Genomic DNA, 24,795 nt, shown 5'->3' with positions numbered 1-24,795 from the left:
TTTCTTTCTTTCTTTCTTTCTTTCTTTCTTTCTTTCTTTCTTTCTTTCTTTCCTTCCTTCCTTCTCTCTCTCTCTCTCTCTCTCTCTCTCTCTCTCTCTTTCTTTCTTTCTTTCTTTAAATATAAAATGGAATGTAGTGATATAAATGGCCGCAGAGGCCCCTGGTGGCAACATCTGAGTTGGTCATGGCTCCCAGTGGCATAGCCCACACTGGGGCACACGCAATGTCCTGTCTGTCTCATGTGGTGAGACTGGCTTTTCTGAGATATTAAACTCATAACTAGAAGGACTCCTCAGTTCCTTCCCTCCAAAATGACATCCCCCTTCCCAATCACAACCTAATCATTGCCAATGACAACCCCATCACCAAGGGGGTGGAGGTCAATTGAACCGACAAGAATAAGCTGTTACATGCTGCAGCCCATGCTGTTGTCTTGATGGGTCTAATCTAAATTTCCAAATGGCCATGATCATGCTCCTCTGCATTCCTGGCCACACTCAGAAATCTTACCTTCTCCATAGTATGTACCAGACAGCGCCATTCAGGTTTCAAAGTTCTATAATGTTATGGAATGAAATAACAAGAACTCATTTACTGTTTCTGCTTTCCAGTCCAAAGAGAAATTTATAGAAACTCCAAGAAGACTTGGGTAACTTAAAGAATGGTAAGACCAGGTATCTAATTCCTCGGATGAGGGGATCAGGTAGAAGTCATAAGTTAGGGTTTGAACACCTACTTGTGAGTGTGGTGGGAGCTGGGGGTGGTGGAATGGAAGAAGAGTGGCTCCAAGGTAAGGGGTGGGGCTCCTTGGGCAGATCTTCCACCTCACTCAAGGCTGGGTGGGCTTGAACTCTGAGTGTTTGCTAAAGGAACTATCCCCACCCCCCTACCCACCCCCCACCATGTCCTGTGAATGCCCTCCCCTTGCACTCTCCAGCTTTTCTGCCCCCAAGTGAGCTGAGTTCAGGATCCCACATAGCCTGCCCATGCAAAGACTCTCAAACACATGCAGTAGAATGAAAAGAGTAGAAATAGGCCAGCAGTTATGTGAGTTCTTTTCTCTGGTGGGTTATTGCAAGCTAATATCCTATCAAATAATGCAGATTTTGAAGAGCAGGGAAAGGAACCCCTCCATAGAACTCTCTTTCAAAACTCATTTAAGTGCCATGAACACCATGAGCCTTGTTTATGAGCTCCAAGCCTGTCATTCAAAAGGCCAATATTCAAGAGGTGGGTTTTGATTGGAAAGGAATATGAGCTTTATTCAGGAGGCTGGACACATGGGGAGAAGCAGACTCTTGTCCAAAAGCTGACTCCAAGGCTTCCAAAGGAATTTTTCAGGGGGGTCAGGGTCGTTAATCAGTAAAGGGAATGCAGCGGTCTGCAACATTTCTCGATTACGCACAGACTTGATGCCAGCTGCAAATGTCATCTCACTGCTCAGAGTTGTGTGAGCGGGTCTAGTTCCTGTTTCATAATATGCAGGAGTGCTCTTCTTTCTGCAGAGGAGGGTAAGGTCTACAGATACACAAAGGGAGGTTAGTAAAATCATTTGTATGACCTAAAAAATAAAAATATTTTGCTGAAAAAAAAATTGCTGTGTTAATCAGAAAGCCAAGGCATCTTCAAACAAACCCACTGGCTTCTGCAGCCTGGGAAAGGTCTGATCCCTCACTCCTCAAGGCCCGTGGCCAGTCTGTCACAGATCCAGGGACTTAGGTCAGCAAGGAAGGAGTGTATTCACTCGAAGCAAGTTAACCTTTAGAACGGGCTGGAGTGCTGTTGCAGACTTACTTGGGAACTTCCCATCTGAAATGACATCTGGTTGGCAGCCTTGTAGCCCTCTTCCAACATCTTCCTAAATTCTCCATGAAGATAAATTGTCACAAAATTGTGTGGGACTTCTCATGGACCTGGATGAGAAATCAAAAGATAAATGAAATAATAGGGTAAAGAGTAAAAGACTGAGAGGAAAAACAAGGACTCTAGGAACCTAAAAATAAAATGCCATTCTGTTAAAGTGTTAGCAGGTCATTTTAGTGTCATTTTTAAAAAAATCTCTAGTCATTTCCACAAACTTTTTTTTTTCATCCAAAAAGAGTATAATCCATAAAACATTTAACTCTGCTTTTTTTTTTCTTTTTTTCAAAAGATGGAAGTCTGTAAGTTCCAGTAAGTGCCAATGGTCGAAATCGATGGAATGAAGATGGTACAGACCAGAGCTATTCTCTTTTTTTTTTAATTTTTTTTTTTAACATTTATTTATTTTTGAGACAGAGAGACAGAGCATGAACAGGGGAGGGGCAGAGAGAGAGGGAGACACAGAATCTGAAACAGGCTCCAGGCTCTGAGCTGTCAGCACAGAGCCCGACGCGGGGCTTGAACTCACAGACCATGAGATCGTGACCTGAGCCGAAGTCGGACGCTTAACCGACCGAGCCACCCAGGCGCCCCAGAGACCAGAGCTATTCTCAACGACATTGCCACCAAATATGACCTCTGAGGGAAAGACATAAAAGAGAGAGCCCTGTTTGGTACATTTTCTGGGTTTTCAGCAACAGTTAAGAGGAACAATCTAGTTCCTTCCCTGAATGAACAAGACTGTGCTCACAGGTTTTATGGCCAACAGCAGTAGAGGCCTTGGTGGTATAACTGAGGTCTAGCACAGGAGAGACCTACCAGGGAGAGGAAATAGTAAACTTGGCGTGGGCTCAAGTGAGTGTGGTTATATAAGGGGTTGTGTCTACAGGTACAGCAGAATGACAGAGGTTTCCAAAACTGATGAACTATGAAACCAAGAGGATGGTGCAACATGACTCGTGTACTCAGGCCTTAGGAGCTGAAGATAGCCAACAACTAGAGACAAGGGACAAGTGTCTGAGTGTCTAGAGAATCAGGCTCGAGAAAGGAAGGATCCAAAGGAGGATCCTTTGGATTGTCAAGTTTCAGAAATTACAAATTAAGAAATTACAAGTTTCAGAAATTACAGAAATTATAATGACTAGGACCCTAACTTATCAGCCAGTTACATGAACTGGCCATTTGACAAAAGTTAGCAGAGGCTGGTCCTCAAGGTGCCACGGTTACTTTGAACACTTTGATACAGGACTGAAGCAGCCAGATTTAGTCAATATGCTGTCTGGGCAATCTCCTGTCTGTTGTGATGGGACCACATGATTGAAATTTAAATCTTGTAAAGGACTCTCAGCAAGTACACAAAAATTACACATAGTTGTCATATTTCAGCAATTCTGCTGCATATGCACCCAGGAGAATTTAAAAACATATTCACACAAGAACTTGTTCACAAATATTTATAGCAGCACTGTTCTTAGTAGTCACAAAGGTGAAATAAATAAAATGTCCATCAGCGATGGATGGATGAGCAAAAGGTGGAATATCCATACAATGGAATATTATTTAACCACGAAGAAAATAAATTACTGATGCCTGCTGCAACAAGGATGAGCTTTGAAAACATACCATATGAAAGAAACCAGACACAAAGGCCACATATTGTATGATTTCAATTGTATTAAATGTCCAGATGTTTAAATCAACAGAAACAGAAAGTAGTTGAGTGGTTGCCTGGGGCTGGAGGGATGAGATTATGGCGTGTGGCTGTCACGGGCACAGAATTGTTTTTGGGGTGATAAAAATGTTCTGGAATTAGAATGTGTTGATGGTTTCATAATGTACTAAAAACTACAAAAATACATTGTAAAGGGTGACAATTATGTGAATATATTTCAGCAGAACCGAATTTTATAAGTAAAGATTTTATAAGCAGAACCGGTATTTTTATAAGTAAGATAGAAAAGCCAGTTTGAAACAAAAGAAAAAGAGATCCCTTATAATATGCACTGGTTGAAACTGTATTAAGAATTTCACCATTTCAGGGGATATTTTAGGTGAAGACTTGAGAAATGCAAACAAGGCCAGACTTGGGCAACTGCATATGGACGGAGTGTGGAACCATGTGCTGTGGGAAATAATTGGAAAACCTGCTGACGCTGGGCACATAAACAGGTCTGTGTGGTGTAACAGGATGAGAGAGGAAGGGAACATGACTGAGATGGCTGTTCCAGAGACTCTCTCTGGAGATCACTTAGGGGGCAGGTCATAGCCACATAGAGTCACACTCCATTTGTGCACAGAATAAGCCATGGCAGAGGTGACAGACCCTAGGTATGGTCCTAATGGGTATTTGCAGGATTTCACTGATTTGTCTGTGACTCTGTCCCTCTATTTGGTCATGAGTGTAATGACAATTTTAGACATGTATATGTACCTTGATGGCTTATTCCAGGATGAAATGGTCAAATCAAATAAAAATCAGAGCTGAATGACTGGCATATAAAAATGAATCCAGGGGTGCCTGGGTGGCTCAGTCGGTTAAGCATCTGACTTCAGCTCAGGTCATGATCTCGCAGTCATGATCAAGCCCCACATTGGGCTCTCTGCTGTCATCACAGAGCCTGCTTGAGATCCTTTCTCCCACCTCTCTCTGCCCCTCTTCGACTTGTTCTCTCTCTCTCTCTTTCCCAAAAATAAATAAACATTAAAAAATTGAATCCAGTGGAGCTGATATACTTTGCTACCTCCTGATGCCTGTTCTTATATGTTTTTCAATTCTAAAAACAAGGCAGAAGGCATTTGACAATTCGGTAATTTTGTCTTTCAGGATAGATATGTACACAGAAGGTATGGCAGATTTGAATGAAATGATCCTCGTTTTGCCTCTGTGTCCACCTGATCAGAAAGAGGCCAAGATTGCCCAGATCAAAGAGAAAGTAACAGATCGTTATCTCCCCGTGTTTGAAAAAGTAAGTGGACAGTCATTGAGCACTTTGGGTGCTGGACATAGAGGACAAAGAAAGACAGTGGCTGGCATTCCTTGAACCTTTACGTTCACTTCCAATGAGCCTTCCTGAATACTGACGCAGCACCCTGACTCTCAAGGCATTTCATAAAAACTGACTGTGAGGAAGAATTGCACCAGTGATACCCAAGTTTTAATTTTCCAACAAGACTTCAACTTACCAGGAACCAATTGAGAATTCTCTATTTGGCAGACTTTCATGGTCATAGTTAGAGCCTGGGCTGCTGAAGGCTCTGAGAGCCACACTGGACATTGGAGTAGGTCCTGCAGACAGAGCACCACATAGGGGCTTGGATCCAAGAGGACCACAGTGAGAGCAATGCATCAGGAGATACTGTGGCAACATGCGTAGGGAGATAGGGAGACATGAGACCAGCTGCCCTTCGGGAGAGAGTGGCAGTGTCTTGGGGGTGGACAGATGAGGTGTATCTAGTCAGAGATGGGGGCAGTGTGATGAAGAGGAAGATACAGATGGAGAGATGTTAGGGAGAAAAGAATTGACCTACTCGAAGGCATGGCTCTCACACTTCAGAGGACAACCATGCAAACTAAGGAAATAAGGTTCCATCATTATAGACAGTGCTTATCTCAGTTAATGTTTCTCCTTGGACGTAAGAGGAGAATGTTTCAAGATCCAAACTACCTGAAATCATGCTAAATGGAAACTATGGGCTGGGGCACCCGGGTGACTCAGTTGGTTAAGCATCCCACTCTTGATTTCAGCCCAGGTCCTGATCTCACAGTTGGTGAGACTGAGCCCTGTGCTGACAGCCCAGGGCCTGCTTGGGATTCTCTCTCTCCCTCTCTTTCTGCCCCTGCCCCCACTCGTGCATGTTCTCTCTCTCTCTCTCTCAAAGTAAGTAAATAAACTTAAAAAAATACTCTCTTTCCTGACCTTTGTGGTGCTGAGAGTTGGGGCGCATTCACATGACAAAGACCTGAACAGTCATCCCACTTGAGCAAGCCTATACTTTGAAATCAAAGCGCCCTATGGTAAGTTAAATGTAAAACATATGTTACCATATGGCATTTGAAGTGGTCTTATATTCTTTGCATAACAATTATCCATGTTTCTATATGTGTACATAGTGTGAAAGGGTGTTTACCCAAAGTGCCTTAAGCTGGTGATGCCGTGGGGTTTTCTCTTCACGTTATCATTTGCATATTATTGGGATGTTTTAATAAATTTTGTGAATTTCCCCAACATTTTATTAGGAAAAGTTGCATACATCAGAATAGTTGCAAGGGATACACAGGAGCACACGTTTCAGGGAAACGGTAGCTGGGGCTTCAGCTGAGGAGCAGGGAAAGAACAGCAGAGACCTGCTGTCACACTGAGTCAGAGCGCAGCAAAGAGGGTCTGCAGCCAACACCCCCTCAGTGAGGCAGCAGAGGTGAGGAGGTTGGGTTGGAGAGTGTGGGGAGGGGCAGAGGGACCCAGCCTGACCATGCCTGTGCTCATGATGTAATTCCTCAAACCTGCCAGGTGTTAAAGAGCCACGGACAAGGCTACCTTGTTGGCAACAGGCTGAGCAGGGCTGACATTCACCCGGTTGAACTTCTGTACTATGTGGAAGAGCTTGACCCCAGCCTTATGGCCAACTTCCCTCTGCTGAAGGTAATCTCTCTCACAGCCTTCAGGAGGGAAGGCTCGCATCTCCCCCTCCAGAATCTAACATTTACATTCGGGTCCCATCGTTGCCCAGGACTTGGCCGTCCCCACGTCTCCAACATTAATTACCTCCTGGGTGCTGGTCGAGGCATGCAGAGAATCTTGTCATGCCCAGAACATTTGAGATGGATGCTTCCCCAAGAACACTTTGTCTTTACCATGAGAAGGACCCAGGGCTCGGCATCAGTCTCCCCATCCCCATTGCTCTGTGGCATTTGTCCTTGGTTTCTCTGGGATTTCCCTTATCCACCTGTGTCCTCTTTCCTTCCTGTGCCTGTCTGAGGAGGTTTCCTACCCTCTGATTTCTTCCCTCCGCACCTGCTCCTAAGGGCAGACATCATGTTCCCCTGGGCAGTCTCCCTCTCTCAGTCCCCCTCTCAGTGGGATGCCTGGTTTTGGCCAGTCTCATGGTTCAGCTTTCTATATTTTCTGTCTCTCGTCCAGGGCAATTTTCCTACATTTTCATTGTCTGTTTGGAGACTTGATGTGTGTGGATTCTGACAGACACAATCCTCTTCTCCGTATTGCACAAAAGCCATGAAGCTACAGGATTTCATGTAGGGAAGAAGAAACTGAATAGAAACTGAATAGAGCCTGAAAGAAAGACATCTTTGGGGAAAATGGGATTGAGCTGTCTTTTCTTCCTCCCATCTTCCTGTCTCACTGGCTGTGCATTTCCCAGCCTCACACTGGTGCTGATGGAGGGCACTCAGCTGGTCCTTGTCTAGGAGGGTCTCTGGCTTGTGCCAGCGATGGGGCTGGCCCTGGCTCTGTCTGAGGCTGTGCCCTTGTGTATTGCAGGCCCTGAAGACCAGAATTAGCAATCTCCCTCCCGTGAAGAAGTTTCTGCAGCCTGGCAGCCAGAGGAAGCCTCCTATCAGTGAGGAAGATTGAGAAAAAGCAAGGAAGATTTTCAGGATTAAATGAAGCAGGCATGGATGGCCAGCACTTGCATCTGGGGCTTCCAACAATGACATGTGTTACCTGATGTAAGATGCTGATGATTGTGAGGCTAGTAAAGTTTTCAAAAGTATATAATTTCATGTACTATGAAGATTTGCAAAGCAATTTATTTTGTTTTTACCAAATATCAAATCATGATCAGCCCCTAGGACATCTCTTGGACTTAAAAATAAATAAAGGGAGACAAAAATTTAATGGATTCTTTGATGTATTAAAAAATTGTCATAACAGCTATCATATACCTTGTCCAAAAGATTGAAGTAGAAAGTTTCATGTGACCTATATTTAGTAACACAAAAAATGCTCTTTTTTTTCCTTTGTATTTGCTGTATTTCTTTAAAAAAAATTTTTTTTAGTGTTCATTTATTTTTGAGAGAGAGACAGAATGCCAGCAGAGGAGGGGCAGAGAGAGGGAGACACAAGATCCAAAGCAGGCTCCAGGGTCTGAGTTGTCAGCACAGACCCCAATGTGGGACTGGAACCCATGGACTGCAGACCATGAGATCATGACCAGAACCGAAGTTAGATGCTTAACTGACTGAACCACCCGGGCACCCCAAAACTGTTTACATTTTAGAGATAATGTACTAAATGTTTGATAGATGGAGTGATACACTGTCTAGGGTTTTCTTCACAATACTCCCATGATATTGGGGGGCAGTAGATGGGAGTATACAGTGGTTTTTTATGGTTGCTCTAAGAAAGTACTACAGAGGGAAGGCTTAAAACAACAGAACTCACACTTTGGGAGGCCAGAAGTCTAGAGTCAAGATGGTGGCTGGGCTGCTCTTCCTCCAGCGGCTCCTGGGGAGAATCCTTCCCTGCCTCTTCCAGCTTCTGGTGGCTTTTTGCACTCCTTGCCTTTCTTGACTCATGGCCACATCGTCTGCATCTCTGCCTCCATCTTTGTACCACCTCACCTTGTGTGTGTCTGTATTTTTTCTTATGTTATAAGGACATGTGTTATTGGATTTAGGATCCACTTAGATCATCCATGATGATCTCATCTCAAGTTCCTTAACTTAATGACATCCACAAAGACCTCTTCTCCAAATAAGATCACATTCACAGGTTCCAGAGATTTGGACACGGACCTATCTTTTTAGGAGGCCGGTATACCACCCATTACAGGGTGTTGATAAAAAAAGATTGTTGGCAGTTGCTGAAGCAGGGGGATGAGTACATCGGGATTTATTATTCTGTTCTCTCTACTTTTGCATTTGCTAGAAATTTTCCATTTAATTATTTTAAAACAGCATATTATTTATTGAGCTCTACATGCCAATATGTGTCTGATGCTGTGCCAGGCAATGGGGCCTTGACTGAAAACAAGATGAAGACTCTTTTCCAAGAGTTCGTAGTCCATGGAGGAAACTGATAGTAAACATATAATGTCAAAATACTGTTAGAAAGAACATAATTGGATAAATACAGTAGCTTTAGGTAGAGTATTCCAAACTGAACAAAGAGTAAGTGCAAAGGCCCAGAGGCTAGGAAGGCTGGTTGGAGTGTGACAGTGAGAAAAAAGCATACGAACTAGATTTCTAGATTTAGCAGAAAAAATTCAGGATACCAGTTAAATGTGAGTTTCAAGTAAACAATAATTCTTTAGTGTTAAGTATGTTCCAAACAACATTAAGGGCATACTTATACTATATGAGTATTTATTTTTTGAAAGCTTTTATTTTTGTAATTAAAAATTTTTTTAATTCTAGCATCATTAACATACTGATATTAGGTTCAGGTGTACAGTACAGTGATTCAAAGATTTTATATATTACTCAGTGCTCATCACACTACTCATACTCTTAATCCCCCACTGATCTCCCCTCTGATCACCATCTGTGTGTTCTCTATAGTTAAGAGTCTGGTTTTTTTTGTTTTTTTGTTTCTCTTTTTACTTTTGTTTCTTATATTCCACAGATGAGTGAAATCATATGGTATTTGTCTTTCTCTGACTGACTTATTTCACTCAGCTTTATACTCTCTAGGTCAATTTGTGTTGTTGCAAATGACAAAATTTCACTCTTTTTATGATTGAGTAATATTTTTTTGTGTATATACACAGAACATCTTTGCTTTAATTATTTATTTTATTTTAGAGAGCCACACTCAGTGTGAAGCCTGATGCAGGGCTTGATCACACAACCCTGGGATCATGACCAGAGTCCAAATCAAGAGTTGGACCCTCAATCAACTGAGACACACAGGCACCCCACACCACATCTTCTTTATCCATTTATCTGTCCAGGTACACTTGCGTTGCTTCCATATCTTGGCTATTCTAAATAATGCTGCAATAAACATTGGAGTGTATATATATATATATATATATATATATATATTTGTTTTTTTTTGTATTTCCCTGACGATGAGTGACATTGCTGTCATGTTCCTTGAGTAAATACCCAGCAGTGGAATTTCTGGCTCATACTGTAATTATAATTTTAATTTTTGAGGAAACTCTATAGTGTTTTTCACAGGGGCAGCACTATTTTGCATTCCCACCAACCACAAGGCTTCCTTTTTCTCCACATTCTCACCAACACTCATTGTTTCTTGTGTTTTTGATTTTAGCGATTCTCACAGGAGTGAGATGATATCTCATAGTGGTTTTGATTTGTATTTCCCTGACGATGAGTGACATTGAGCAGGTTTTCATGTGTCTCTTGACCATCTGGATGTCTTCTTTGGAGAAATGTCTGTTGATATCTTCTGCCCATTTTTAAATTATATTATTTGTTTTCTGGGTGTTGAGTTGTATAAATAAGTTCTTTAGATATTTTGGATATTAACCCCTCAGCAGGTATATCATTTGCAAATATCTTCTCCCATTCAGGAAGTTGCTTTTTTGTTTTGTTGATTGTTTCTGTTCTGTGCAAAGCTTTTTATTTTGATTCAGTCCCAACAGTTTATTTTTGCTTTTGTGCCCTTGCCTTATGAGACATATTTAGAAAAATGTTGCTAAGGCTGATGTCAGAGAAACTACTGCCTGTGTTCTCTTCTAGGATTTTCCTGGTTCACGTCTCACATTTAGATCTTTAATCGATTGTGAGTTAATTTTTCTGTAATGGTGTTGGAAAGTAGTCCAATTTCATTCTTTTGCATGTAGCTGTCCAGTTTTCCCAGCACCATTTGTTGAAGAGACTCTTTTTCCTATTGTATATTCTTGCCTCCTTTTTTGAAAATTAACTGACCATATAATGATGAGTTTGTTTCTGGGGCTCTCTATTCTGCTCCATGGATCTATATGTCTATTTTTGTGCCAGTACCAAAAGATAATGTATTATATATCTGAAATTCACATTCAATTGGGTGCCCTGTATTTTATTTAAAACCCAATATAAAAGGCATTCCCGAGATCTGCTAGCCTCGTGGTAGAGGTTTTTCATCTGTCTTGGTCCTAGTATGCAATTCATGAAAACCTCACTGTAAATTTCTTTCCAAAGCCATACCTCACTGACTGGCAGAGAGAGTCCAATCAGTCAGAAATTGTTTAATCTTTGAATTGCCAACCTTGAAAAGGAACATATTAAATAGTTGTTTCATAAGAAGGTGACTCGCCATTTCCTTCAAATCTGTCACAGAAGCCAAGGCCCTGAACGTTGTGGGAGTGACTTTTCCCCCACTGAACTCTACCCACCTCACAGAGGAGGAGTTACTAACTATCAAAGAGCTTATAAACGCAGGAAGGATTGGCACGCAGCTGCTGAGCCTAGTGGGAAACAGATCTCAGTAAGGTAAGTGCTGCTTTTCTAAGTTTTCAGACATTGCCTTCCATCCTCTTCTCTAGGTCACCAGAAAACTGCATTCAAATGTGTCCTTAGCACAAGGAAAAGCCTGTTTTATACTCACATTACACTTCTTGGTGTGTCTGGGGAACAGTTCAAGAGCTGTTTTGTTTTGTTTTGTTTTGTTTTGCTTTGTTTTGTTTTTTGAATGTTTATTTTTGAGAGAGAGAGAGAGGGGCGCCTGGGTGGCGCAGTCGGTTAAGCGTCGGACTTCAGCCAGGTCACGATCTCACGGTCCGTGAGTTCGAGCCCCGCGTCGGGCTCTGGGCTGATGGCTCGGAGCCTGGAGCCTGTTTCCGATTCTGTGTCTCCCTCTCTCTCTGTCCCTCCCCCGTTCATGCTCTGTCTCTCTCTGTCCCAAAAATAAAATAAACGTTGAGAGAGAGAGAGAGAGAACACAAGCAGGGGACAGGCAGAGAGAGAGGGAGACACAGAATCCGAAGCGGGCTCCAGCTCTGAGCTGTCAGCACAGAGTCTGAGGCGGGGCTTAAAACCATGAACTGTGAGATTATGACCTGAGCTGAAGTCAGATGCTTAACCAATTGAGCCACCCAGGTGCCCCAAGAGATGTTTATTCACTTGCTGTTGGATACATCTTTACAGAAATATAAAAATAAAGAGATTAGAAACCTAGGACGTAAGAATTTAGGTAGAAAAAACTGAATGATATAAGGGGAAAAAAGAACGATACCATTTCAGCAATCTGAGAATATGACTAGTGCAGGAGAGAGTGCGAGTGTTTTGCCAGACTTACTTTCTCTGTGGAAGCATAGTGGCCCCCTTACGTGTCGTTTGCCTTCTGCGGTTTCAGTTACCTGTGGTAACTGCAGTCTGAAAACATTAAATGGAAAATTCCAGAAAGAAAAATATTCGTATGTTATAAATTGCCCATCATTTTATTATAGCATATCATTAGAATTGTTCTATTTTATTATTTGTCATTGTTGTTCATCTGCTGTGCCTCATTTATGAATGAAATTTCATCGTATTATGTATATATAGGAAAAGAACATAGTATATGTAGAGTTTGGTACTCTCCTCGGTTTCAGGCATCCACTGGGGGTCTTGGAATGTATCTCGTGCAGACACAGAGAACCATTATAGTCAACACGCAATAGTTGTGAATTATGATACAGTGATGTGATGTAGGCTATAAAAATTAAAAATTAAGACTTAATATAAGAGTAAAAATTAATCTGAATGTCAGCAGAACTAGATTCTAAGTCAGTCTTTGCTCTGATTAGCTGACTGGTAAGCCCCATTCTCTTTCTGGGCAACTCATGGCAAACCTAGAGAAGGGCTGGAACAGGGTTTCACAAGCTTGGCCTTCTTGACACTTTAGGCTGGCTTATTCTGTGTTGTGGGGGAGCTGTCCTGTTAATTGTTCTTTTGTTGCCATTGTTGTTTAGTTAAAAATATTTGTTATAGAAATGTGCATTTAATTAGCTTTAAAGAATGTATTTGACAATACTGTTAACATACATATTTTCTCAAATTTGTGAACTTCGACCTTTAAAATATCTACAATGAGAGCTTATTTACAAGTTTTGCAAGAAATGGTTACTTCAGCAGTACTGTTGACACAGTTAAGATTCTCATGGTTTCTTTCTGTTTCACTCAGTACTTCTAGAAAGAGCACAGTGTGGGGGTCAGGCTCTACCCTAGGGCCAGTGACAGGCAGCCTGTGGAGCAGAATAAGTACCAATGGATAATGGGAGAATTACTGCGTTTTCCCAAAATGGCAGTGCATCCTATCCTGGAAAGACTACATAGGTACAATAGCTAATTGCAATCAACCATAAGACATTTTCAACTAAGTATCCAATAAATGTGTCTGTTAGGATAACACGGTTGATGAAAATAAGCAGATAAAATGCAGAATGACTAGTAGGAGACAAAAAGCATTCGGAGGCACATCAAGCATGGTCTCATGCCATAGCAGAGGCATCTCTGATCCCTACCCAGCTGACAATGCAACACTCTCCTTTCTGGTTTTGATACCTAACAATGTCTCTAGACATTATCAGATGTCTTCCAAGGTGTGGGGAAGCAAAATCACCCCTAATTAAGAATCACTAGATCATGTGACTTCTCCAACTCCCAAACTCAAGAAATCTTGATGGGAAAAGTAGGTAATCAGCAGAACACTTAATTCACTTTTAAAGGCACAGAAATTCACCTAGCTAGAATGCACGAGTCATTGCAATCAGAATATAAGAGTCAACGATGTGCTGTCCTAAGTGTTAACATTGGTGGGGAACGACAGGTTTGGACAGGCGAGACTGGAGTTTCAGTGACAGCACTGTAACAATCCAGAAGTTGTCCAGGCATAACAGAATCCACGGGAAAAGATATAGCATGTATGGCAGAAGATATTGAAATGACAGTGAAGAAAAGCACTTTGCAAGATGCTCAAGAGAGCATGGTTGACAAGGATAAGGCACAATCCTAATTTGAAGAGCAGGAAAACAGACAAATGGTGGTCAAAGAGGCAATGAGCATGAACATGTCATGCTGTCCTGGGAGGCAGGAGCCTTGGCTTTCAGCCTGGCAACCTTCACCTTGCTCTGAATTACTTGGGTAAGACAATCATGATTTGGGGGTTGGACCCAATTAAACTGGAGTCACCACTGGGCCTTTTGTGTGCTGCCAGTTATCTCTAAACCCTTTAGGGCAGAGACCAAATCAGGCTCCTGTCTTGTTCCTGTGAACCATCATTTCTTAGTACATGAAACTGATCAATGATGTTAGTTGAGAAAGTTTGAAGGAAACTTTTTGAAAGCAGGATATACGTTACATGTCACCAGAAACAAAGTGTTGAAGAAGGAGCAGTGAAAGGTCTGTTACCAGGTAAGAAACAGGATGTTGGGAGAGAAGGGATAATTTTCAACCCGAGTTGACAGTGAGGCCTTGTGCTAGTGCTGTGACCAGCTGCAGGGAGAAGCAGTGGCTGGAATCCATGCAAAGGGCTGGGGCAGGAAAGACTCCATAGTGCCTGGATCAGGGAGCCAGTGGCATGGGGGATGGGCCAGACATGGAAGACATAAGGGATGCACAAGGCCGGGGCAGAACCAGAAATCTGCTGATATCTTGATCAGGCAAAGTTCTCTGATAACCTGTGCCCCAGCCTTTATCAGGCCTCTGGAGACCTCCCCTTCAGAAGGTGAACAAAGTTGCTTATCAGGGGGAGTCCTATGATAAAATATTACGTAAGGTAAATATAATTTCCTTTAGTAACCTGATCCTCAGTCCATGGGTAAGCAGTGTGAGGGTTTGAATTACAGCTCTGTGACCTGTAGTTCAAAACACACATAGAATGAGCACTATTCTTTTCATTCTGCTGAGTCATAGTACCTCTATTCCCTGTGGTAAAAAAGTACAATAAACAAAATCTCTAATTACAGATGACTTGAGTAACTATGTTTCCAAATGGTTCTTTACTTTCTAAAGATTTGACTGTTGAGTCCCAAATGAAAAATGTGGACATTAAAAACATTTTGATATCTAAAATTCTAAAATTCAAGTCACACAGTTTTTCAAAGATGTATCCACTGGGTAAGGGAGGTATATTTTTGTCCCAAACTCCACAACAAAAGTTTGCAAGACAATCTTAACGTTTTGCAAACAGAGCTTGGGATTTGCATAGAAAAGGCAACTGTTCCTCCTTAAGACCTGCCTTGGGGACTCCACCTTTTAATGAGTCCTGTGTGTTTCCATTCACACCTATGATAGCACATCCATTGTTTGAGCCACTGAGTTTTATTATCTGGTTCCCTGCTTTGTTCACTTCCTACTCAGCCTGGGATGGACCAAGGGCTTTCAAACTTCATTGACCAGATACAAAGTATCACAAAGTACCATTATACTGATCAAATGAGTGTGTACTCATGCACAGGCCGGTATACACAACAAACACATAATAGAAGCTAAGACCTCATGAAACAAAGTTTGTGTTTCTACGTGAATGCACTCTAATATTTTCTATTTTCTCCTACTTCATTTTAAAAATTAGATTTCACAATCCACTGAAGGATGGTCACGCATTTTTTAAAAACACCAATGTAGAAAATAAAGTTTGAGTAGAGGTAGGTTTGGGTCCCAACTTCACCACTTACTTTGGGCAAGTTACTCAAGAAACCTCAGTATCCTCAACTTTAAAATGACACTAATAACAGAATGTATCTCAGGTGATTTTTGTAGGATTAATTGAAGATAAATAGGCGAGAATACCCATTATATGATAGACATGAAGAAATGTTAGTTCTGTTCCATTGACTGTAATGTTAATATGGTAATACCCCTTTTTCAGATTATAAAGTGCACTAAGTAAAGGCAGAATGTAGAATCAAAAAAAAAAAAAAAAAAGGAAGGGAATTGAAGGAAATTAGCAATTAGCATCCTGTGTCTATGGAAAGAACCAGGGTTGGGGCGCCTGGGTGGCTCAGTTGGTTAAGCCTCTGACTTCCACTCAAGTCATGATCTCGCGGTTCGTTGAGTCCAAGCCCCGTGTCAGGCTCTGTGCTGACAGCTCAGAGTCTGGAGCCTGCTTCGCATTCTGTGTCTCCTTCTCTCTCTGCCCCTCCCCTGCTATGCTCTGTTTCTCTCTGTCTCAAAAATAAATAAAACATTTTTTAAAAAAAATTAAAAAAAAAAAAAAAAGAACCAGGGTCTTTTGAGCTGCAGTTAAGCGAGTCTTAGTCCTAACTTTGTTTTAAACAAAAGCAGCATAACAGTCAGGAGTGGAAGCCTGACTCTGCTCCTCATCCTGGTCTTGTCAGAGATGTCCTCTGCTTTCAGTGTCCCTCATAGGCTCCCAGCGCCAGCACTGGAGTGGATTCCAAGCCTGCTCTCTTTTTAGTCCTAGGTGTGGATTTCCATGTCCATCACTAACTAGAGAAGACTATGGACAAGGCTTTTCACCTCTGAGCCTTGGTTTCATTAAGTGAAAAATGGGACTGATAACAAATAGTTCATGGGGCCATTATGATGATTAAAGATATAATGTATCCAAAAGGACTGGCATTGGGTCAGGATCATTAGCAGAGTTTCAACAAATAGCAATTCTCTAATCCTTCCCCCTCCTCCTTACACCCACACCTGCATCCTTACCACACACTCTCACCTATTAGCCTGCCAAGAGAATCAGACTTTACCTAGTGGAGGTAACAAGCAGGGTTTGGAAGAGTTTCCCAGGACTGGCTAATGATGTATGAGAATTGGGCCTTGAAAGACATTCTAGGGTCTCTTCTAATTCTTCCATGAGGAAGGCAGGTACTCCTTAAGCACTGTTGGTGCTATTTGACCAACATCAAAAAGTATGTTTTTGCTTCTGTGATATCGTTCATCTGTTCATTCATTCATTCATTCATTCGTTTGTTGTTTCATTCATGTTTAGAGAAATTCAGAGTCTATCATGGCAGGGAAGCCCAAGCTTCACTACTTTAATGGACGTGGCAGAATGGAGTCCATCCGGTGGCTCCTGGCTTCAGCCGGAGTAGAGGTTAGATCTGAGTTTTGTCATCCTAAGTTAGACCAAAAATTGACTCTATCAGAATACGTTTCTCACATAAGCTAGGAGATTCTTCTACTTTTATAAATGACCTGTCAAGAGTTTTATGTTAAAAGAAAAATTGTCAGCTATTAAGAGATGAACAGATTTCACCTAATATATTATTAAATTTCTTCTCATCAAAGAACTTAAACTCAGAAGCTAAGCATAATGTGTAAGCCTTATCTGGATTTTGATTTAAGCAATCTACAAAATATCATTTTTGACATTTGTGCAATAATTAGAAACATGAATCTTTTTCAAATATCAGATGATTTTAAAGAAGCATCCTTGATATTTTAGGTATGCTAATTCACTGTTTCTGCTTTCCAGTTTGAAGAGAAATTTATAGAAACTCCAGAAGACTTGGATAAGTTAAAGAATGGTAAGACCAGGTATCTAATTTCTCGGATGAGGGGATCAAGTAGAAGTTATAAGTTAGGGTTTGAACACCTACTTGTGAGTGTGGTGGGAGCTGGGGGTGGTGGAATGGAAGAGGAGTGGCTCCAAGGTAAGGGGCAGGGCTCCTTGGGCAGATCTTCCACCTCACTCAAGGCTGGGGGGGGCTTGAACTCTGAGTGTTTGCTAAAGGAACTGTCTTACTGTGTCCTGTGAATGCCCTCCCCTTGCACTCTCCAGCTTTTCTGCCCCCAAGTGAGCTGGGTCAGTTCAGGATCCCACATAGCCTGCCCAGGCAAGGACTCTCAAACCCACGCAGTAGAATGAAAAGAGTAGAAATAGGCCAGCAGTTGTGTGAGTTCTTTTCTCTGATGGATTATTGCAAGCTTATATCCTAGCAATATCATAGACTCAGATAATAAGATGGTTTAGTTGGATTAATTGAAAGGCCAGGTGACAGTATGAAGATGGAGATGAAGAACAAAGTTCAAGCACTACTTGCATCAGCAGAGTCAGGAAACCAGGGCTTGCCCGATACACACTGTCCAGTGGTAGAACTGGGGGAGCAAGCAAAACACCCTACATAGAAATCTCCCTTCAAATTCGCCTTAATTGCATGAACCCAGAGACTTACTTTGGAATGTTTCATTTGAACTGAATGCGATGTTGGCCCTGGTGTAGCCTCTCTCAACATTTCCTAAAACACCCATGAAAGTAAATCAACCACAAAAAATACAGGAACCTACCATGTATCTGGATGATAAATAAAAAGATAAATGAGGGTCGCCTTGGTGGCTCAGTCGGTGAGCGTCTGACTTTGGCTCAGGTCATGATCTCACCGTTCGTGGGTCTGAGCCCCACATCAGGCTCTGTGTTAACAACTGAGAGTCTGGAGCCTGCTTCAGATCCTGTGTCTCCCTCTCTCTCTGCCCCTCCCCCATTCTCGCTCATATCTCTCTCTCTCAAAAAAAAAAAAAAAAAAAAAATTAAAAATTTTTCCAAAAAAGATAAATGAAATAATAGGTGAAGAGTAAAATGCAGACTGAGATCAAAGAGGATTAGAGGATGCAAAAACCAAAATACAGAGATGATGAAATGTTACCAGGCAATAATTTTTGTTTCCTTTTATATCTTCGGTCATGGCAACAAACGTTTTTCATGTTAAAAGAGTATGATCCATAAAATATGTCACTCTGCTTCTTCTTTCTTTTTTCAAAAGATGGAAATTTGATATTCCAGCAAGTGCCAATGGTTGAAATTGATGGAATGAAGATGGTCCAGACCAGAGCCATTCTCAACTACATTGCCACCAAATACAACCTCTATGGGAAAGACATAAAGGAGAGAGCTCTGTACAGTACTTTTTTTTGTTCTTTCATCAGCAATTGATGTAAAAATTTGGGTTCTTGGGCAGGCAGGACTGTGTTGGGGGGATTGTGGCCAGCAGCAGCACAGGACTTGGCGGTATAGATTGAGGTCCAAAACCACAGAGAGCTGTGAGGATGAGGGATTCCCCTAGGAGTGGATTCACCAAGTGGGATTACAGAAAAGGAAGTGGTCCACATATAGAGCACATATGGTGACAGTCTTTTGCTAACGCTGATGAACTAGGAAGCCAGAAAGATGGTGGAGTCACTATTCTCAGTACTTAGGCCTTTAGGAGCTGGATATCAGCCAACAGCTAGAGACAAAGGATGAGTCTGAGTGTCCGGCAGATAAGACTGGGGAACAGAAGGATCCAAAGGCGCTGATTCTGAAGGTTCAGAAATGATCAAAATGATGATCAAGAACTTCACTTATCAGCCTGTTATACGGACTGGCCGCTTGACAAGGGTTAGCAGAGCATGGTCCTCAAGATGCCAGGGTTATCACGAGCATTTTGATACAGGACCGAAGTAGCCAGATTTAGTCAATACAACCATATCTGTGGGTTCTCTCTGTGGTTATGGGACCACATGATTGAAATTTAAATCTCAGAAACAACTGTTATGAGTTGTTCAAAAGTGAACCATAGAGTTGCCATATTCCAGCAACTCCATTACTAGGTATGCAAGCAAGACTACTGAAACACATCCACGCTAGAACTTGTACACAGATGTTTATAGCAGTGGTGTTCTTAAAATTCTTAATGTGGAAATGACACAAATGTGCATCAACTGATGAGTGGTTAGTCTACTTATCAATGCAATACTGTTTGGCCATGAAAAGGAATGAAGTACTGATGCATGCTACAACATGGATAAACCTTGCAAACATCATGTTATATGAAAGAAACCAGACACAAAGGCACATACTGTGTGAATCCATTTGTATGAAATATCCAGAACATTCAAATATATAGAAACAGAAAGCAGTTTAGTGGTTGCCAGGGGCTGGAGGAGGGAAGAAATTAGAATGGGTGTAAAAGCATACAGCATTTCTTTTGGGATTAGGAAAATATTCTGTAATTAGTGTGTGGTGATGGTACAGAATTCTGTGTCTTTACTATAAAAATCACAAACTTAAACACTCTTGAAGTGTACACATTATAGTATTGAATTATATGCTAATAAAGATTTATTAAAAAAAAAAAAAACCTCTTACAGGAAGCCCAGCTTGGAACATTCAAAACTACTCTGCTGGAATATGTGCTACTTGGAATGCACAAAGTATTTCACCATTTCAGGAGATATTTTAGGTGAAGACTTGAGAAATGCGAACAAGGCCAGAGTTGGGCAACTGTATGTGGACGGAGTGTGGAAACATGTGCTGTGGGAAATTATTGGAAAACCTGCTGACATTGGTTTAAACAGGCCTGGGTGGTGTAACAGGATGAGAGAGGAAGGGGACATGACTGAGATGGTTGTACCAGTGACTCTCTCTGGAGATCACTTAGGGGGCAGGTCAGCCACATGGAGTCACACTCCGTTTGTGCCCGGAACAAGCCACCATGGAGGTGACAGACCCTAGGTATGGTCCCAGTAGGTATTTGCAGGATTCCACCAATTTCCCTGTGACTCTGGACAGGTCACCAATGCTCTCTGTCCCTCTATTTCATCATGTGTATAATGAAAGTTTTAGACACATATCTACCTTGATGGCTTGTTCTAGGATGAAATGTTCAAATCAAGTAAAAATCAGAGCTTAATGACTGGTATATAAAAATGCATCAAATGGAGCTGAATTACTTTGCCACCTCCTGATGCCCCATTCTCATACATTTTTCAACTCTAAAATCAAGGCAGAAGACATTTGACAATTTGGTCATTTTGTCTTTCAGGATAGATATGTACATAGAAGGTATGGCAGATTTGAATGAAATGATCCTCGTTTTGCCTCTGTGTCCACCTGATCAGAAAGAGGCCAAGATTGCCCAGATCAAAGAGAAAGTAACAGATCGTTATCTCCCCGTGTTTGAAAAAGTAAGTGGACAGTCATTGAGCACTTTGGGTGCTGGACATAGAGGACAAAGAAAGACAGTGGCTGGCATTCCTTGAACCTTTACGTTCACTTCCAATGAGCCTTCCTGAATACTAACGCAGCACCCTGACTCTCAAGGCATTTCATAAAAACTGACTGTGAGGAAGAATTGCACCAGTGATACCCAAGTTTTAATTTTCCAACAAGACTTCAACTTACCAGGAGCCAATTGAGAATTCTCTATTTGGCAGACTTTCATGGTCATAGTTAGAGCCTGGGCTGCTGAAGGCTCTGAGAGCCACACTGGACATTGGAGTAGGTCCTGCAGACAGAGCACCACATAGGGGCTTGGATCCAAGAGGACCACAGTGAGAGCAATGCAACAGGAGATACTGTGGCAACATACGTAGGGAGATAGGGAGACATGAGACCAGCTGCCCTTCGGGAGAAAGTGGCAGTGTCTTAGGGGTCGACAGATGAGGTGTATTTAGTCAGAGATGGGGGCAGTGTGATGAAGAGGAAGATACAGATGGAGAGATGTTAGGGAGAAAAGAATTGACCTACTCGAAGGCATGGCTCTCACACTTCAGAGGACAGCCATGCAAACTAAGGAAATAAGGTTCCATCATTATAGACAGTGCTTATCTCAGTTAATGTTTCTCCTTGGACGTAAGAGGAGAATGTTTCAAGATCCAAACTACCTGAAATCATGCTAAATGGAAACTATGGGCTGGGGTACCCGGGTGACTCAGTTGGTTAAGCATCCCACTCTTGATTTCAGCCCAGGTCCTGATCTCACAGTTGGTGAGACTGAGCCCTGTGCTGACAGCCCAGGGCCTGCTTGGGATTCTCTCTCTCCCTCTCTTTCTGTCCCTGCCCCCACTCGCTTTGAAATCAAAGCGCCCTATGGTAAGTTAAATGAAAAACATATGTTAACATATGGCATTTAAAGTGGTCTTATATTCTTTGCATAACAATTACCATGTTTCTATATGTGTACATAGTGTGAAAGGGTATTTACCCAAAGTGCCTTAAGCTGGTGATGCCGTGGGGTTTTCTCTTCACGTTATCATTTGCATATTATTGGGATGTTTTAATAAATTTTGTGAATTTCCCCAACATTTTATTAGGAAAAGTTGCATACATCAGAATAGTTGCAAGGGATACACAGGAGCACACGTTTCAGGGAAACGGTAGCTGGGGCTTCAGCTGAGGAGCAGGGAAAGAACAGCAGAGACCTGCTGTCACACTGAGTCAGAGCGCAGCGAAGAGGGTCTGCAGCCAACACCCCCTCAGTGAGGCAGCAGAGGTGGGGAGGTTGGGTTGGAGAGTGCAGGGAGGGGCAGAGGGACCCAGCCTGACCATGCCTGTGCTCATGATGTAATTCCTCAAACCTGCCAGGTGTTAAAGAGCCACGGACAGGACTACCTTGTTGGCAACAGGCTGAGCAGGGCTGACATTCACCTGGTTGAACTTCTGTACTATGTGGAAGAGCTTGACCCCAGCCTTATGGCCAACTTCCCTCTGCTGAAGGTAATCTCTCTCACAGCCTTCAGGAGGGAAGGCTCGCATCTCCCCCTCCAGAATCTAACATTTACATTCGGGTCCCATCGTTGCCCAGGACTTGGCTGTCCCCACGTGTCCAGCATTAATTACCTCCTGGGTGCTGGTCGAGGCATGCAGAGAATCTTGTCATGCCCAGAACATTTGAGGTGGATGCTTCCCCAAGAAGAACACTTTGTCTTTACCATGAGAAGGACCCAGGGCTCGGCATCAGTCTCCCCATCCCCATTGCTTTGTGGCATTTGTCCTTGGTTTCTCTGGGATTTCCCTTATCCACCTGTGTCCTTCTCTTTCCTTCCTGTGCCTGTCTGAGGAGGTTTCCTGCCTTCTGATTTCTTCCCTCCGCACCTGCTCCTAAGGGCAGACATCATGTTTCCCTAGGCAGAGTCTCCCTCTCTCAGTCCCCCTCTCAGTGGGATGCCTGGTTTTGGCCAGTCTCATGGTTCAGCTTTCTATATTTTCTGTCTCTCGTCCAGGGCAATTTTCCTACATTTTCATTGTCTGTTTGGAGACTTGATGTGTGTGGATTCTGACAGACACAATCCTCTTCTCCGTATTGCACAAAAGCCATGAAGCTACAGGATTTCGTGTAGGGAAGAAGAAACTGAATAGAAACTGAATAGAGCCTGAAAGAAAGACATCTTTGGGGAAAATGGGATTGAGCTGTCTTTTCTTCCTCCCATCTTCCTGTCTCACTGGCTGTGTATTTCCCAGCCTCACACTGGTGCTGATGGAGGGCACTCAGCTGGTCCTTGTCTAGGAGGGTCTCTGGCTTGTGCCAGCGATGGGGCTGGCCCTGGCTCTGTCTGAGGCTGTGCCCTTGTGTATTGCAGGCCCTGAAGACCAGGATCAGCAATCTCCCTCCCGTGAAGAAGTTTCTGCAGCCTGGCAGCCAGAGGAAGCCTCCTATCAGTGAGGAAGATTTAGAAAAAGCAAGGAAGATTTTCAGGATTAAATGAAGCGGGCATGGATGGCCAGCACTTGCGTCTGGGGCTTCCAACAATGATGTGCGTTACCTGATGTGGATCCTGATGATTGTGAGGCTAGTAAAGTTTTCAAAAGTATATAATTTCATCTACATGAAGATTTGCAAAGCAATTTATTTTGTTTTTACCAAATATCAAATCATGATCAGCACCTAGGACATCTCTTGGACTTAAAAATAAATAAAGGGAGAAAAAAAATTAATGGATTCTTTGATGTATTAAAAAATTGTCATAACAGCTATCATATCATATCATACCTTGTCAAAACAATTGAAGTAGAAAGTTTCATGTGACCTATATTTAGTAACACAAAAAATGCTCTTTTTTTTCCTTTGTATTTGCTGTATTTCTTTAAAAATTTTTTTTTAATGTTTTTTTGGTTTTGAAAGAGAGAACGCAAGCAGAGTAGGGGCAGAGAAAGGGAGACACAGAATCCGAAGCAGGTTCCAGGCTCTGAGCTATCAGCACAGAGCCCGACGTGGGCCTGATATGGGGCTCAAATTCATGAAGTGTGAGATCATGACCTGTGGGGAAGTTGGATACTCAACCGACTGAACCACCCAGGCACCCCTGTATTTGCTGTTTTTGTGATGCAGCCTAAAAGATTCCTCCTCCCTTCACCCTCCTTCCTTCCTGCCTGCCTTTTTCCTTCTTTCCCTCCTTCTCTCTTTCTTTCTTTCTTTCTTTCTTTCTTTCTTTCTTCCTCTTTCTTTCTTTCTTTCTTTCTCTCTTTTCTTTTTTGTACAGAACCATTTTCCCTCAGTTGATGAATCTTTTTTCCTGTTTAGTTATGGAGCATATATTTATTTTATCTTTAATATAGAACGTTCTGTGTTCCAGGAGCTGCGTTATTAATGATAAACAAGCCAGATATAGTCTTTGCCCTATGGGAGGTTACTATAGCGATAGAAACAAAAAAAAAAAAAAAAAAGGTAATTCTAATCCAAAATCATGCATACCTTGTATATCATGCTCCTAGGGCTGTTGTAACAAATGACTACAAATTTAGTGGTTAAGAACCATAAAGTGTATTCCCTCACACTTTTGAGGTTCTTTGTGTGACATGAAGGTATGAGCCGGCCATGCTGTCTCTGAAGGCTTAGGGAAGGATCCTTCCATGCCTCTTTAGCTTCTGGTGGCTGCTGGCAGTCTTTGACATTTCTTGGCTTGTAGATGCATAACTCCAATTCCTGCCTCTATTGTCACATGGCATACACATTTGTGTGTGTGTCTATCCAGATTTTCCTCTTCTTATAAGAACACCAGTAATCAAATTTGGGCCCATCCTAATCCAGTATAACCTCATCTTAATTGACTGCAACTCCAAAGACCCTATTTCCAGGTAAAGTCACATTCACAGGTACCCAGGGTTAAGACTTCAACCTATCCTTTCCGGGGGACATAATTTAATCTACAACCTCATGCTGGGGCACAAGATAATGCTGAGCATGAACCTAATCGGGACACCTTTGCCTGAATCTATGAGTCCTTCATGGTCTGTCATGAAGGGCAGTCATAGCTGATGTGAGATCTGAGGAGCCAAGTTGCAGCAGGTAAGGTCGGGGGAGCTTAGGTTGGGCAGTAGGGATGG

The 24,795-nt window shown here is 42.3% G+C and overlaps 2 protein-coding genes across 2 annotated transcripts; both read left to right on the top strand.

The window, feature by feature from the left end:
* Positions 1-4,688: 4,688 nt before the first annotated feature.
* Positions 4,689-7,737, top strand: LOC125938576 (glutathione S-transferase alpha M14-like). The gene is made up of 3 exons (XM_049653816.1): positions 4,689-4,827; positions 6,370-6,501; positions 7,357-7,737. The coding sequence occupies exons 1-3, from the start codon at positions 4,693-4,695 to the stop codon at positions 7,447-7,449; spliced, it is 360 nt and encodes a 119-aa protein (XP_049509773.1). The 5' UTR covers positions 4,689-4,692; the 3' UTR covers positions 7,450-7,737.
* Positions 7,738-11,171: 3,434 nt separating this feature from the next.
* Positions 11,172-23,441, top strand: LOC125938573 (glutathione S-transferase A2). The gene is made up of 7 exons (XM_049653812.1): positions 11,172-11,258; positions 16,705-16,809; positions 17,191-17,242; positions 18,476-18,608; positions 20,516-20,657; positions 22,057-22,188; positions 23,052-23,441. Exons 2-7 carry the CDS (start codon positions 16,723-16,725, stop codon positions 23,175-23,177), a joined length of 672 nt encoding a protein of 223 aa, XP_049509769.1. The 5' UTR covers positions 11,172-11,258; positions 16,705-16,722; the 3' UTR covers positions 23,178-23,441.
* The last annotated feature ends 1,354 nt before the right edge of the window (positions 23,442-24,795 follow it).

This window comes from Panthera uncia, assembly GCF_023721935.1.
Source record: "Panthera uncia isolate 11264 chromosome B2 unlocalized genomic scaffold, Puncia_PCG_1.0 HiC_scaffold_24, whole genome shotgun sequence".
Lineage (NCBI taxonomy): Eukaryota > Metazoa > Chordata > Mammalia > Carnivora > Felidae > Panthera > Panthera uncia.
The sequence above is the reverse complement of the archived record's forward strand: the minus strand, read 5'-3'. Positions and strand labels throughout refer to the sequence as shown.